This window comes from Mustela nivalis, assembly GCF_964662115.1.
Source record: "Mustela nivalis genome assembly, chromosome: 12".
Classification (NCBI taxonomy): domain Eukaryota; kingdom Metazoa; phylum Chordata; class Mammalia; order Carnivora; family Mustelidae; genus Mustela; species Mustela nivalis.
Window position 1 is genome coordinate 7906668 of NC_139031.1, and position 16739 is coordinate 7923406.

Genomic DNA, 16739 nt, shown 5'->3' on the forward strand with positions numbered 1-16739 from the left:
AAATATACCCTAAATCTAGCACAGGGCTTTGTTCTAGTCTCCAGCCTGAGAAAATTCTCTCCACTTTCTTTTTCTTGCTTTTCCCAACCAACTTATCTTATCAGAAGATAAGAAGAAAGAGAGAAGGGGGGCAGAAGGTATATTGGAATGAATTATTATAGAGAATTTCCCTAATATGGCAAAGGGACCAAGCACCAAAGTCCAGGAGGCACAGAGATTCCCACCCCCCCCCCAAATCAATAAGAATAGGTCCACACCCCATCATCTAATAGTAAAACTTATAAGACTTAGTGACAAAGAAAATCCTGAAAGCAGCCCGGGACAAGAAGTCTGTAACATACAATGGTAAAAATATTAGATTGGCAGCAGATTTATCCACAGAGATCTGGCAGGCCAGAAAAGACTGGCATGATATATTCAGAAAACTAAATGAGAAAAACATGGAGCCAAGAATACTATATCCACCTCGGCTATCACTGAAAATAGAAGGAGAGATAAAATGCTTCCAGGACAAACAAAAACTAAAAGAATTTGTAAACACCAAGCCAGCCCTATAGGAATTATTAAAAGGGGTCCTCTAAGCAAAGAGAGAGCCTAAAAGTAGGCTATAGATGGAAAGATAGATAGAATATCTATCTTTCTGTTCCCAGAAAGGAACAGAGACAATATACTGACAGTCACCTTACAGGCAATACAATGGCACTAAATTCATATCTCTCAACAGTTACCCTGAATCGAAGGAGAAAATGAAACAAGATGGGATCAGGAGGGAAACAAACAATAAGAGACTCTTAATCTCTCAAAACAAACTGAGGGTTGCTTAATCTCTCAAAACAAACAGGGGTAGGGAGAGGGGGGTTGGATTATGGACATTGGACAGGGTATGTGCTATGGTGAGTGCTGCAAAGTATATAAACCTGGCAATTCACAGACCTGTACCCCTGAGGCTAATAATGCATTATTTGTTAATTAAAAATTAAGAATTAAAAAAAATAGTTACCCTGAATGTAAATGGGCTAAAATGCCCCAATCGAAAGATACAGGGTTTCAGAATGGATAAAGAACAGAACCTGTCAGTATGCTGTCTACAAGAAACTCATAATAAACCAAAGGCACTACCAGATTTAAAGTGAGGGGGTGGAAAACAATTTACCATGCTAATGGACATCAAAAGAAACCTGAGGTGGCATTCCTTATATTAGATAAATTAGATTTTAAGCCAGAGACTATAATAAGAAATGAGGAAGAATATTATATCATACTCAAAGGGTCTGTCCAACAAGAAGATCTAACAATTTTGAATATCTATGCACCTAACAAGGGAGTAGCTAACTATATAAACCAATTAATAACAAAATCAAAGAAACACATCAACAATAATACAATAATAGCAGGGGACATTAACACCCCCCCTCACTGACATGGACAGATCATCCAAGCAAAAGATCAACAAGGAATTAAAGGCCTTAAATGACACATTGGACCAGACAGACACCACAGATGTATTCATAACATTACATCCCAAAGCAACAGAATACACATTCTTCTCTAGTGCACATGGAACATTCTCCAGAATAGATCACATCCTGGGTCACATATCAGGTCTCAATAGGTACCAAAAGACTGGGATCATTCCCTGCATATTTTCAGACAACAATGCTATGAAGCTAGAACTCAATCACAAGAAGAAAGTTGGAAAGAACCCAAATACATGGAGGCTAAAAAGCATCCTACTAAAGAATAAATTGGTCAACCAGGAAATTAAAGAAGAATTCAAAACATTCATGGAAACAAATAAAAATGAAAAAAACAACTGTTCAAAACCTGTGAGATACAACAAAGGCAGTCCTGAGAGGAAAGCAAGCCTTTCTTAAGAGAAAAGGAAGGTCTCAAATATACAACCTAAACGTACACCTAAAGGAACTGGAGAAAGAACAGCAAAGCAAGCCTACAACCCAGCAGAAGAAGAGAAATAATAAGGATCAGAGCAGAAATCAATGAAATAGAAACCGAAAAAACAGCAGAACAAATCAAAGAAACTAGGAGCTGGTTCTTTGAAAGAATTAATAAGACAACTAAACCCCTGGCCAGACTTATCAAAAAGAAAAGAGAAAAGACCATAATTAATAAAATCATGAATGAAAGAGGAGCGATTACAACCCAACACCCAAGAAATACAAACAATTATAAGAACATATTATAAGCAACTAAATGTCAGCAAATTTGACAATCTGGAAGAAATGGATGCATTTCTAGAGATGTATAAACTACCAAAACTGAATCAGGAAGAAATAGAAAACTTGAACAGACCCATAACCAGTAAGGAGATTAAAACAGTCATCAAAATTCTCCCAACAAACAAGACCCCAGGGCCAGATGGCTTCCCGGGGGAATTCTACCAAACATTTAAAGAAGAATTAATGCCTATTCTCCTGAAACTGTTCCAAAAAATTGAAATGGAAAGAAAACTTCCAAACTCATTTTATGAAGCCAACATTATCTTGATCCCAAAACCAGACAAAGACCCCATCAAAGGAGAATTATAGACCAATATCCTTGATGAACACAGATGTGAAAATTCTCAACAAAACACTAGCCAATAGGATCCAACAGCACATTAAAATAGTACACGACCAAGTGGGATTTATTCCTGAGCTGCAAGGTTGGTTCAACATCTGCAAATCAATCAATGTGATACAATACATTAATAAAAGAAAGAACAAGAACCATATGATACTCTCAATAGATGCTGAAAAAGCACTTGACAAAGTACAGCATCCTTTCTTGATAAAAACTCTTCACAGTGTAGGGATACAGGGTACATACCTCCATATCATCAAAGCCATCTATGAAAAACCCACAGCGAGTATCATTCTCAATGGAGAAAAACTGAGAGCTTTTCCTCTAAGGTTAGGAACATGACAGGGCTGTCCACTGTCACCACTGCTATATTCAACATAGTACTAGAAGTCCTAGCCTCAGCAGTCAGACAAGAAAAAGAAATAAAAGGCATCCAAATCAGCACAGAAGAAGTCAAACTCTCACTCTTTGCAGATAATATACTACTTTATGCAGAAAACCCATAATACTGTACTCCAAAACTGCCAGAACTTGTACAGGAATTCAGTAAAGTGTCAGGATATAAAATCAATGTAAAGGAATCAGTTGCATTTCTATACAGCAACAGCAAGACAGAAGAAAGAGAAATTAAGGAGTCGATCCCATTAACAATTGCACCCAATTACTGTAAGATACTTAGGAATAAATCTAACCAAAGAGGCAAAGAATCTGTACTCAGAAAGCTATAGCGTACTCATGAAAGAAATTGAGGAAGACACCAAGAAATGGAAAAATGTTCCATGCTCATGGATTGGAAGAACAAATATTGTGAAAATGTCTATGCTACCAAAAGCAATCTACATGTTTAATGCAATCCCTATTAAAATACCATCCATTTTTTTCAAAGAAATGGAACAAATAATCCTAAAATTTATATGGAACTAGAAAAGACCTCGAATAGGCAGAGGAATGTTGAAAAATAAAGCCAAAGTTGGTGGTATCACAATTACAGACGTTAAGCTCTACTACAAAGCTGTCATCATCAAGACAGCATGGTACCGGCACAAAAAAAGACACATAGATCCATGGAACAGAATAGAGAGCCCAGAAATAGACCCTCAACTCTGTGGTCAACTAATCTTTGACAAAGCAGGAAAGAATGTCCAATGGAAAAAAGACAGTCTCTTCAACAAATGGTGTTGGAAAAATTGGACAGCCACATGCAGAAAAATGAAACTGGACCATTTCCTTATATCACACATGAAAATAGACTCAAAATGGATGAAGGACCTCAATGTGAGAAAGAAATCCATCAACATCCTTGAGGAGAACACAGGCAGCAACCTCTTTGACCTCAGCTGCAGCAACTTATTCCTAGAAACATCGCCAAAGGCAAGGGAAGCAAGGGCAAAAATGAACTATAGGGACTTCATCGAGATCAAAAGCTTTTGCACAGCAAAGGAAACAGTTAACCAAACCAAAAGACAACTGATGGAATGGGAGGAGATATTTGCAAACAACATATCAGATAAAGGGCTAGTATCCAAAATCTATAAAGACCTTATCAAACTCAACACCCAAAGAACAAATAATCCAATCAAGAAATGAGCAGAGGACATGAACAGACATTTCTGCAAAGAAGACTTCCAGACGGACAACAGACACATGAGAAAGTGCTCTACATCACTGAGCATCAGGGAAATACAAATTAAAACCACAATGAGATACCACCTCACATCAGTTAGAATGGCTAAAATTAAAAAGTCAGGAAAGGACAGATGCTGGCAAGGATACAGAGAAAGGGGAACTCTCCTACACTGTTGGTGGTAATGCAAGCTGGTACAGCCACTCTGAAAAGCAGCATGGAGGTTCCTCAAAAAGTTGAAAATAGAGCTACCCTATGACCCAGCAACCACTGGGTATATACCCTAAAGATACAAATGTAGTGATCTGAAGGGGCACATGCACCCGAATGTTTATAGCAGCAATGTCCACAATAGCCAAAATATGGAAAGAACCTAAATGTCCATCAAGAGATCAATGGGTAAAGAAGAAGAGAAGAAGTGGTACACACACACACACACACACACACACACACAACAGAATACTATGCAGCCATCAAAAGAAACGAAATCATGCCATTTGTAACAACACAGGTGGAACTACAGGGTATTATGCTGAGTGAAATAAGTCAATCAGAGAGAGACAATTATCATATGATCTCCCTAATATGAGAAATTTGAGAGGGAACATAGGGGTTTGGGGGGTAGGGAAGGAAGAAATGAAATGAGATGGGATCGGGAAGGAGACAAACCATAAGAGACTCTTAATCTAACAAAACAAACTGAGGGTTGCTGGGGGTATGGGAGTATGGGGAGGGTGGTTGCATTATGGACACTGGGGAGGGTAGGGGATAGCGTGAGTGCTGTGAAGTGTGTAAGCCTGACGATTCACAGACCTATACCCCTGGGGCTAATAATACATTATATGTTAAAAAAATTAAAAATAAAAAATAAAAAGAAAGCATTGAACAAAAAAAAGAAACCATTTAACTAAAAAAATAAAAACTGGGTCTACGATTATGCACTTCTATCCAAATATATAATGAAGACTTAATTACTAACTCAAAAATAGGATCCAGTCTATTCAATTTCTCAAGGGGTAATTTTATAGGCTGTGGTTAAGTTGGGGCATTTACTCTTCCTTTTATGCTTTCTGTGCTCTTTAGAATGTTTACCAGTTTTGTTTCTTACTCTATTTATAAGGGAGATTATAGGAAAGGTGAGGAAGATTCTCATTCTAATGAACTACTTTTACTAATTTTTCTACCCACTGTTGATTCTAACAATATAAATGTGCTTTGGCCTCTAAACGGCCATTTTGTCCCCAAAGTTCAATCCCTGGGGAACATCATTGGCATGCAACTTAATTAAATTTACCATGTTTTGTTTTAAAGCCATTTCCATACTTGGGAATGTGTTCCTCTGTGTTCTGGTTAAAAAAAAAAAATAGTACTGCTTGACTTTAGAATGGAGAATAGGGAAAGGGCACATGTTTTTGGCTCCAAGAAGAAGAGAACTTGACTCACAGTGACTTAAATAAACAGGAAATGCTTCTCTTCACTTAAAAAAAAGGAGTGGAGGTGTTTGCTGACTCTGAATCACTTGAGTTCTGGTACTCTAGACCATACAGCTCCAGGCCTCTGAACAAGGACAGTGGAACAGAAGGAGTGACATGTGAATCAAGAAACTAATAGCTTCCTCAAGAACACCATAGGTGGGCGCCTGGGTGGCTCAGTGGGTTAAGCCGCTGCCTTTGGCTCAGGTCATGATCTCAGGGTCCTGGGATCGAGTCCTGCATAGGGAGCCTGCTTCCCTCTCTCTCTCTCTCTCTGCCTGCCTCTCTGTCTACTTGTGATCTCTGTCTGTCAAATAAACAAATAAAATCTTTAAAAAAAAAAAACCAAAACACCATAGGTGACTTCTGCTTATCTCTCATTAGCCAGGATTATATCCCATTGTCACTCCTGCCTATGACAAAGAAAGAACATCTCTCTGGAGCTACACGATGAGGGTGGCCTGATGATTGATACAGAAATCACAACCAGCAAGATGTACTGTATTATTAATATTACACACAAAGCAGTTAAATTTTGCCAGACTGGTCATGAACACTACCTACATAAGCTCAAAATAATCTAACACCACCTTTGTCATCCCCTATGTTTTAGATGAGAATCACAGGCAAGCTAATCAAACAGTAACTCCACATAGATTCACAAGTTCCACAGTCCGTTACTGCAACTCTCCTAGTTTACACATTTGACCAACACTTGCCAGGATCTTCCCAAGGCTCCTTCCCAATTCCCTTCCCTAACTGCCCCCTACCCATTTTGTGATGCCCTATGGGAGGCAGTGAACAAACCTAACGTTAGTCAGTTCTAGGAGTGTTTAGTAGGCTTCTAACTCTCAGATACTCATGCCTACAAAGAAGTTAGAGAGACATTCATCGAGAAGAGAAACTGACTGGGCACCTGAAGACATCTGCCACAAGGAGCCAACAAAATAAAGGCACTAGGAGCAAATAAAAGGTGACAATCATCCAGGAGAAACAGAGAAGTAATTTGTTAGATATTTTATCATTTTCAGAGAATATACTAGCAACTGAAGGTTTGATGAAGCTCCTCCTCTCCAAGAGCAGGATATCCTTCAAAGGATAAAGCTGCAGGCTCCCAATGTTGGAAGAGGCTTTCTGCCCACTATTCACGTTCTCCCCTTCCATGCCTATGGCTCTTCATGAAATACAGTTAAAGAAACCAGAGGCCCTCAACAGGCAAACATGGAGATTTCATCAGACAGCATTTGATTGTGTAATCTGCAGATACATGCCTCTTACTTACATATATACAACTGCCTTCTTGATATGTCCACTATGTCCAGCACAAATTTCAGCACTGAATTCCTGATCTTTTTCCTCAACCCTTGACCAATCTTCTCTGCCCTAGTCTTCCCACTGGAGGATGGTAACTCCTTCCTTCTAGTTGCTTAAACTAAATAATTTGGGTTTATTCTCTAATTCTAATATTTAGTCCATCAAGAAACCCTATTGACTCTACTTTCTAAATATATTCAGAACTACTGACTGCATCTCACTACCTCTTATGCTAGCGCTCTGACCTTAGGCCACTAGCACCTCTCACCTAGATTACTATACTAGGCTCCTTGTTCCTATCTTTCCTCCTTCCACAGCCAGAGTTATCCTATTATTTTTATTTATTTATTTTATTTTATTATTATTTTTTTAAAGATCTTATTTATTTGACAGAGAGATCAGAACTAGGCAGAGCAGCAGGCAGAGAGAGAGAGGGGGAAGCAGGCTCCCCGCTGAGCAGAGAGCCTGATGTGGGGCTCGATCCCAGGACCCTGAGATCATGACCCGAGCCAAAGGCAGAGGCTTAATGCACTGAGCCACCCAGGTGCCCCTAGAGTTATCCTTTTAAAGAGTAAGATCATGTCATTGCTCTACTTAGAAACCCGCACGGTTCCTTCATTCCCTCAGAATAAAAACCAAATCGTTAAAATAACTTCAAGATCTCCAGGACCTGGCCTCTAGAACTACTCTGGCCTCCTCTCCCACAACTCTACTTGTCCTTCCAAATTTGCCATTCTGGTCCCGTGCTGATCCTAGATCATGCCAGGCAGCCTTGTTGCTCTGACTCTCCTCTCCACACTGACTATTCTCTTGCCAACAAAATTGGCAAATTCTGTTACTTCTTTCAGGTACTGAACTAGTATCATCTTTTCAATAAGGCTAACTCTGACCAACCCATTTAGACTACAAACCAACAGCTCAATCTCTTGGAATGCCAGTTCTGCTTGATTTGCTCTTCTTTTTTTTCCCACAGAACTTATTTCTTCCTACTGTAATATTTCCTTCCTTATTACATTTGTTTTTCTTCCTTTTTCTTCAGAATGTGAACTTTACAAGTACAAGGATCTTTGTCTGTTTTGTTCAGTGATGTATCCTATGTGCCTAGAACAATGCCTGGCACCATTGATACACTCAGAATATACTACTGAATTCTACAGCATGGCATGCTCACTCTTTTCTTGATTCATCACTGTGCTCAGAAAACAAACAAGTAAATAAAACAAGCCACATGTAAATCCATGCACAAAGAAAGAGAAATAAGTTCAAATCACAGGGTATTCCCCTATGACACACAGCAAAACCCCATCATCTTCCCCAAATGATTTCCCTAAATTCCACTCATCAGATCACTGCAGCTGCTTCTATCATCTCTAAATATTTCATAAAAATTGTGCCTGTGATAGCTTTTCTATTTTTTTTTACCCTATGTTCTCATTTATTCTTTTTCTTTTTTTTTTCTTTCAAAAATAGCTCTCAAATCAATCAAGCTGAAATATGAAAGGAGCAAAGTAAGAAAGAGCCACTGTAGGCTTACTTAGGGAAAATTTAGATGGTTTGAAAATAAAATGGCACAGATTGGGCAGTTGCAAAGTTTTAGTTAGAGGGAAAACATCAAACTAGAGATGGGCTGGGAATGTATCGTTCCAGTGTTATCTGGTGGTCACTGTTATATGAAGACAGGCTAAAACCACTGGTGCCCTCACATGGAAAGACACAGAGTAAGGGTGAGTTCATCAATGAGCTCCTCAATGGTTGGCATAAGGTGAAAACAGTCTTTTCAAACATACAAAAATACAACACTTCACAGATGACAATTTTAGATGAATAAAGGAATATGTTCTTTCACATATTGGAAATTAATGTATATAAGCTGTTGCCCTGATGATCATTTTGTGATACATATTCATTCATTACGTTTTACACCTAAAACTAATATATTGTTATATGTCAATTACACATCAATTTAGGGAGGGAAAAAAAAAAAAGTCACTGCCTTCAAAAACTAGGACAAACAGAAAATAGATTCCCTAACGGACTTTAGAATTGTTGATCTGTCAGAGGTAACAAACTCCCCATAGCTACTCTACTGGGTTATCATCCCAGAGGATAAAAAAGACATATTCTTTGTTCTGTCAGCTATAGGATGCTTGGCAATATGGACAATGGGACTGACCCATTTTGGTGAAAAAATATTTTGCATATTCTTGTATCTGCCAAAAACTGAAATCTGTATTCCCTATTCTCCATCTTCTCTTGCATTATTCTTCTCATCAGAAATGCCATTTTCCATTTTCTTCATATATAAAAATCCCATTCATTCTTTTGGGGCCAATTTAGCACCTACTCCCTCCATGGAAGTGAAACATTTAAGTCTCAACATCTTACCCATATTTCTTTGGTAGCAAACAATTTAAACATAATGTCCAGGATACATGCTGTTCGAAGTAAATAGCAACATCACCATAAAATCTAGCCTGTTTACAAAAGCCGAATAAACTAACTTGGGTTAGTTTATTGACAGAAATTATTATATCATTAAATCTACTGACATGGAAAATGGACAAGGCACTAAAATAACTCAATCTGCTGTGTACATATTACTAAGAAGGAAAAATCTTCCTGTATGGAAGACAATTAATAAAAATTTATAGATAAATATCAAATATCACAAATACGGTCTTAAAACATTTATGTCTCAGTTTTTCTTATTATTGCTACCACTTGCTTTAGGCAGAAATAATAGCTATTGCATTATTGCTGGTTCAAAAATTAGGAATATATTTCCATTAAAATTGTTCACTGTTCTGTTTAAATATAAATTGCTTAGGCCAACAGGATGAGTATTTGCAAATATGTAACAGAAATAAGAACTATGCTATGTCATCAAGTCTCATTATAAGCATATTAAGACTTTAAAAAGTTACATTCTATAGCCATCATTTAAACTGTAATTTACCATTCAGATGGATATAATTTTATTGAGATTATATGGCAGCAAACTTACTTTATTATAGATGATTTTATGTCTTTTTAAGGTTCATTTTATGTCTTTGGATGACTTCCCTAAGGATCTCCTCTTAAATGAAGTAAGATTACTAGAGACAGAAAGTCTACTCTTTGTTGAGAGCAGACTAAAACTTCTGAAACTTTCATCTTGCAAAATATAAAATTAATAAAATTATTTTTCAGAGTAAGATAGCCCTCTCATAAAAGATTTGAATACAGTTTAGAAAATCACCTAAAAATCACCAGATTAAATTCAACACAAAGTAGATATGGTTTATTTATGGATGAAATATCTCATACTACTTTTCATGGTAGAATGAAAGGTACTTTTTAGAAATATATTAAGGTTAGTGTATGTAATGATGTAATAGTTCATGTAAGAGTTGTATTTTTCTACTCTGTGAAAAGTCAACTAGGTTTTTATAAAAAAAAAAAAAAAAAGCTCCTCCCCAGATCTGCAAAAATGAATATAGATTAGATTTTGCAATATTTCAGTATGTATATTTGTAAGCAGACTCAATTACATTAAATATTCTGTTTCAGTAAATTCCCATACTGCCTGCCAACATTTTTAAAGCTTCTTTTGGTTCAGGAGAGGGCTCTGGAGGGGAAAATATGCTGAGCATGAGTCGTGACCAACACAAGAAGAGAAGGGACATCTCTGCTTGTGGGCGTAGGAAGCAAAATTTAAAATAAACTGAGTTCCTTTATAACTCAGCTGTCGCTTGCAAAGTTACCTGCATAATGCTCACATTTATGGAGGGAGACTGGTGTGACATCCCAGATTGTTCTACCATATATACCCAGGTCCTGCTATAAATGTCACTGCTAAAATCACACATATGCTGTAGGCATGACAGATGGCTCCTACGCCTTACCTCTTATACGTGGGGTGTGTGTGTGTGTGTGTGTGTTTGTGTGTGTGTGTGTGTGTTTCTCTTGTCCCACAACAAAAGCATGAATTCCGAAGTTTGGACACTTAGAAGCAGGACGAAAAGACGGCATACCTGTCTATAATGGCGCACATGTCGATGCTGACGTTCGCAAAACTCCCCGGCCTCCTCTGTGCCACTTCATATAAATTCACCAGTTGGTCGTCCACCTGGATGAGCTGCATGCACCCTTGGAATGAAGGCTGAAGGACAGAGTGACTGGAGTTATTCATCTGGTTCAGAAAACCTGTGAGAGAGAAGAAGTGGGAAAGTCACATTCTGCGTACAGCAGGCTTCACTAAAATTCCTCCGGCTGTCTTCCGTGACCACAGCCGCCCTGTCCTGTGGATCCCTGTGGATGTCCTGTTCAGTGCGGAAGAATGGAATCTTTTGAGAAAGCAGTATTATTTCAGGAGATGAAGGAAGGGTTGACCCTGGTGAATGTTTGTCTCTGGGATCGACCATCGTCATATTTTCTCTGTGACATTTTCTTCCTCGGTCTGTCACATCACTCTGTCCCTCTGCTCTTGAAGGCTCACTCCTACACTTCCTCACCTGACTCTCTCTTCAGACCTTAAAACATAAAACTTTAGACCTTTCCCAACTACCTACCACCTTCCTTTATGCCTTCAAATTTACTTCTACTTTCTTAATACCGTAGAGCCCTGTTATTCAGATGTCAAGAAACTAAAGCATTATTGATTATGGTGGCTTTCTTTTATGGATTAATGTCTAACTCAATCCAAAAAGATATTTGCATTACAAATGATTTCTTGATTTATCAAATCCAAAGAAACATTATAAAGAAATAAATTGAAGCAGAAGGCCCAGCTACCCTCCTCTGAATATCCATCTTATATAGCTAATATGACATAGGGAGCATAAATGATAAGAAATGAAACTAAAAAGAGAATGAATAGCAAGACAAAAAAAAAAGTAAATACCAGTGTTTCTATTAGGCAACAGAAGATACATATATAAAGTTTAAAGTCAGACATTAAAAATTTAATTGCAAAATAACTTTAAAATACCAACATGAGTCAATTACCTAACTTATGCCTTTTTAATAGGAAAAAAAATGCATACTTCTTAGTATGTGCATTAAATCTATATGCCAGTCACAGGAAAAGAATACTTCTCTATCCCATTAAGTATCTCCAGAAAGTCTCAAAAAGTATCTACTTTTCATATTTTTCCTCACACCAGATTTACTATTAGAGCAAATTTGAACAGTACTAATTTGTCTGCTTAAAATTCTAAAGTTATTAACATATTCATTTCAGTCTAATATTGTAGCTACAGAAAAAAACATATACAGAATGGGTTGGGATCAAGATGTGTCATTAAGTTGATAAAAATGAATTTCCAGGGCGCCTGGGTGGCTCAGTGGGTTAAGCCACTGCCTTCGGCTCAGGTCATGATCTCAGGTCCTGGGATTGAGTCCCACATCGGGCTCTCTGCTTGACAGGGAGCCTGCGTCATTCTCTCTCTCTCTGCCTGCCTCTCCATCTACTTGTGATTTCTCTCTGTCAAATAAATAAATAAAATCTTTAAAAAAGAAAATGAATTTCCAATAGAAAACATCGAAAAAATTGACCATTAAGTGATTAAACAAAATGTCATATTTGACTAGTAATACCAGTTTAGGACAATATAAACCTTTCTTCCATTATTTTTTTTTAAAGATTTTATTTATTTATTTGACTGAGAGAGAGATCACAAGCAAGAGGCAGGCAGAGAGAGAGGAGGAAGCAGGCTCCCTGCTGAGCAGAGAGCCCGATGCGGGGCTGGATCCCAGGACCCTGGGATCATGACCTGAGCTGAAGGCAGCAGCTTAACCCACTGAGCCACCCAGGTGCCCCCCCTTTCTTCCATTATTAATGGGTTAATAATATTTCATAACCTTTTTAGACTATAATGTATTATAGCTATATATATATGTATATATATATACATATATATAAAACCATATTATAACTATAACCAATTACTAGACTTTCATAAGTCTAGTAATTATCATTTGAATTCCCTTTAAGAGTTAACCATGGAGCTGTTTATCATTTTTTCTAACAACATTGTACTATGTAAAAACAGGATTCTACTTAATTTCTTGACTTAAAAAATCTACTTCCGATATCAAACATATGGCATGTATATATCTTTCCCTAAGTCACATTTTTTTTCATTTGCATTGTTAGTCTCCTCAGAAAACTGCTGATCTTAGATAAGTGGCCCATTTAGACTAGTTGTATGCATACATATGATTTTCAATCTGTTTAATCAAGATAAAATTGAATGGAGTATAATGTCTAAACTTAGCAGAGAGAAAACATCCAGCTGTAACTTTATTGACAACTCTTAACAAGACGATCATTTGGTTCTGTTTTTTGAGTACTTGGGAGTCTCTAAATATCCACACTAGCTTTGAAATATTTCAAAATGAGTTGATCTATTTGTGAGAACAAGATCTCTGAAGCAAAGCAGCTGTGTAACACACAGATCACTATGAATTGGACATAATTAAGGTCATAAAACAAGACTTCATCAGTCACTCCTAACAATGTTCTATTTGGCCCTGATAAATTCTGGAGTTTGAAATTGTCAAGTCCTTTTACTTTTCTACGCGGGATACGTTCTAGGCGAAAACAGTTACAGGACAAACTGCTATATATATCTATTAAAATTTAGGGTGTCTTTTTTTTTTTTTTTCCTTTCCTTGCATTATGTCTAACATTTCCAAGAGGAAGTCCATTAATCCTTGCCTCTGGTATTCAAACCCTTTCCTAGTCTCCTTCTACCCTAAATTAGCCCTGACTCTGATCAGTAGAAAACTATGAAGTGGTGGTTGTGTGTGACTTTTGACGCTAGTATCTGGCTTGGTTTCTGAGACTGCTAGCTGATCATTCCATGAGCAGTCTTCTAGAAAAGCCCATGAGAGATAATAAATCATGGTTTCCAGCTATTAAATTTTGGGGCAATATGTTTATGCAATAATGAATACCTAGTAATAAATTTGGTTCTGGGAGAGAATTACAACAAAAACCTACAGAAATGGCAGTGACCTAAGGACTGGGATGCCCAAGTCAGCTGCGCAGGCTTCACAAGGACTGTGAGCAGAGGCCTGATGATGACTCCTGAGGAGGTTGTCAGGAACGGCTTACAGGACAGTGAGGAATAAATGTGAGTGGAAATGAGAGAAAACTGGATCCTGGCTATGCTGCAGTAGGAAGTTTAATAACATCATGATAATATGGGAAAGAAACATACTTAATGAACTGCGTAACCTAGCTAAGAACATTTCAGGCAGAGAATTCTGAACATCTATTTATAATAAAGGGGGAAAAAGAAGAGAGAAAAACCAAAGAAAACCATTAAATACAAAGAAAGTAGGACTTGATGGATTTGAAAATAAAGTATTTACTCACTTGTAATCTCTCCGGATGGCCAACAATGCAAAAATTTAAGTCACTTGCAGGCAAACTTCAACGACCAAGAAAACATAAGGTAAGGATGGCGATGGGGTATGACTGTGATACCCACCTTAAGACCTCCAAAAGGTATTAGGTGGTGCCTCAAAGAACTATTCATTCAGACTAAAGAAACGCTAGACAGCTTATTATAATGTCTTACAGATCCCCTGAGCTAACCAGTGCTAAGGGCATTCTTCCCTTCGCATGTCAGCAAAAGTCCAGTATGAAAAAATTAAATTAAATTAAATTAAAAAGCTTATCTTCATCAGATACTGGATGTGGCTTTTGCTTAATGGAATAAGCAAGCATAATCAAAGGAAACCCACAGATTTGTAAGACAGCCGCACTTACGGTAACACCATCAGCTTGGCCTCAGAGAGCAAGAGATTGGACAGACAGAAACTGTGTCTTTAAACTTCCACGGGCAGGAAATCATATGGCTATAAACAAAGGCTACTTTTTGTATTAAAAGGAAGCATGGACCAGAGAGGTAGAACTGGGAACCAGAGGGCAGAGCCAAGACCCATGAAGAAACACTTTCAAGAAATAATTAGCAGTGAGCCCTACTCCAGGAATTACCAACATGTATCTGACTGGAATCTACAAGCACTTTGGACCAGTTACTTCCGTGTGCTCTTATTTCCCCCTTTGGCCCACTTTTTGAACCAGACAGTCTGAAGTAGTTACTCAATGCCTATCTGCCCAGGAGAAGCTGGGTGTGTGGGTGGCACAAAACTCATTCGCAGGTCTTCAGGTGAGAAACTATATTTGAATACCTTCCTTTGTTCTCAGACTTCCCGAGGAGCTTCCTGTTGGTATGAACTCGACTCATGATGAGTTGCTGGATTCTGAGAAGACCCTCTAATGGAAGGAAGCTTTAAAGGACCTTTGAAGGAAGTAAGTATACTTTTCATGTGGAAGAGACATGGACCTTTGTGTTCCAGAGGGCAAACCATGGGAACCGACCTCCAAAATGCCCATACAGCACCTCCTGCTAGTCATACCCTGTGGGGTTCCCTCCTACGCTGAATCCACACTGACAGAACACTGCAGAAGTGACAGTGTGTCTGTGACTTTCAAGGCCTAGTAATAAAAGGCCTCTTACTTACATTGGTCTCTTGGATCACTGACTCTGAGGAAGCCAGTCCCTAGGCCTCTTGGATCACTGACTCTGAGGAAGCCAGTCCCTAGGCCATGAGGAACCTCAAGCAGTCTCCTGGGGAGGCACCCATAGAGAGAGGAAATAGGACCCCACTGCCAGCAGCAGCTTGCTAGCCATGTGAGTGACCCATCTCCAAGTAGAGCTTTCAATCCTAGTCAAGCCTTCCAATGACTGTGGCTACAGGAAATATCAAGCTGCAACTGCATGAGAACTTCGATCTAGAACTTCCCAGCTGAGTAGTTCCTGAATTTTGGGCCCACAAACAAGGAAGAGAGAATAAACTCTTGCTGTGCTGAACCCTAAACTGTGAAGTAGTCTTTTATTTTATTTTTTTTTATGATTTTTATTTATTTATTTGACAGAGAGAGATCACAAGTAGGTACAGATGCAGGCAGAGATAGACAGGAGGAAGCAGGCTCCCCGTGGAGCAGAGAGCCTGATGTGGGGCTCGATCCCAGGACCCTGGGACCATGACCTGAGCCGAAGGCAGAGGCTTTTAACCCACTGAGCCACCCAGGCGCCCCATGATGTAGTCTTTATGCATCAGTCAAGAACATGTTATTTGTTTTCTGCATTTGTTCCCCTTCTGTACAAATACAACTGCAGGAAAAAGACCAGTGATACTTGCAGTGGCCACTCTAAAGCTCAAGAATTAACCTACTTAGTAGATTAACAGCAGGACCGTCTGGAGATCTAAATTTGCAGCTGGGATTCTGAGGGTCAGAAATGAATGGCTAGAGAGTTAAACTTAATTGAAATTTGCCAAGTTAATAGAAAGATTATATAGAATGAGGAGATTAACATTTGTTTCTTTTGGCTTAACACTTGAAATATCTATGAATTTGGAATAAAAAATGCATTGTGTACACATGGGTTGTCACTGGGCTCCATGATCTGGCAGGGTGACACCTAGGGTGCAAAGATGTCACTTTGCCGACTCAATTGCATCTCACTACCAGTGACATGGGAAACCTTTCCTCTTCGCAGGGTCGTTGTAATTATGTTGGAGATTTCTGTTTCAAGACTTCCCATATAAAAAAGTCATACCTGACTTGAAGTCCACTGAGTATTTTATTATACTTGCTGACAAAAGGCTTTAAGATTTTAATTCAGAAATAAATCAGTGAAAAACATGCTGATATTTGTTTTGACACTAAAACACCAATCGGAACTGCTCTA

General features: G+C 38.3%; 1 protein-coding gene across 1 annotated transcript in view; it reads right to left on the minus strand.

Moving 5' to 3' along the window:
- Positions 1-16739, minus strand: part of CNTNAP2 (contactin associated protein 2) — a 1362616-nt gene that overhangs the window by 817913 nt on the left and 527964 nt on the right. The window contains exon 9 of the mRNA XM_082693594.1: positions 11004-11175. Within this exon, the coding sequence (XP_082549720.1) occupies positions 11004-11175 (172 nt within the window). The remainder of the gene's footprint in view (positions 1-11003; positions 11176-16739) is intronic.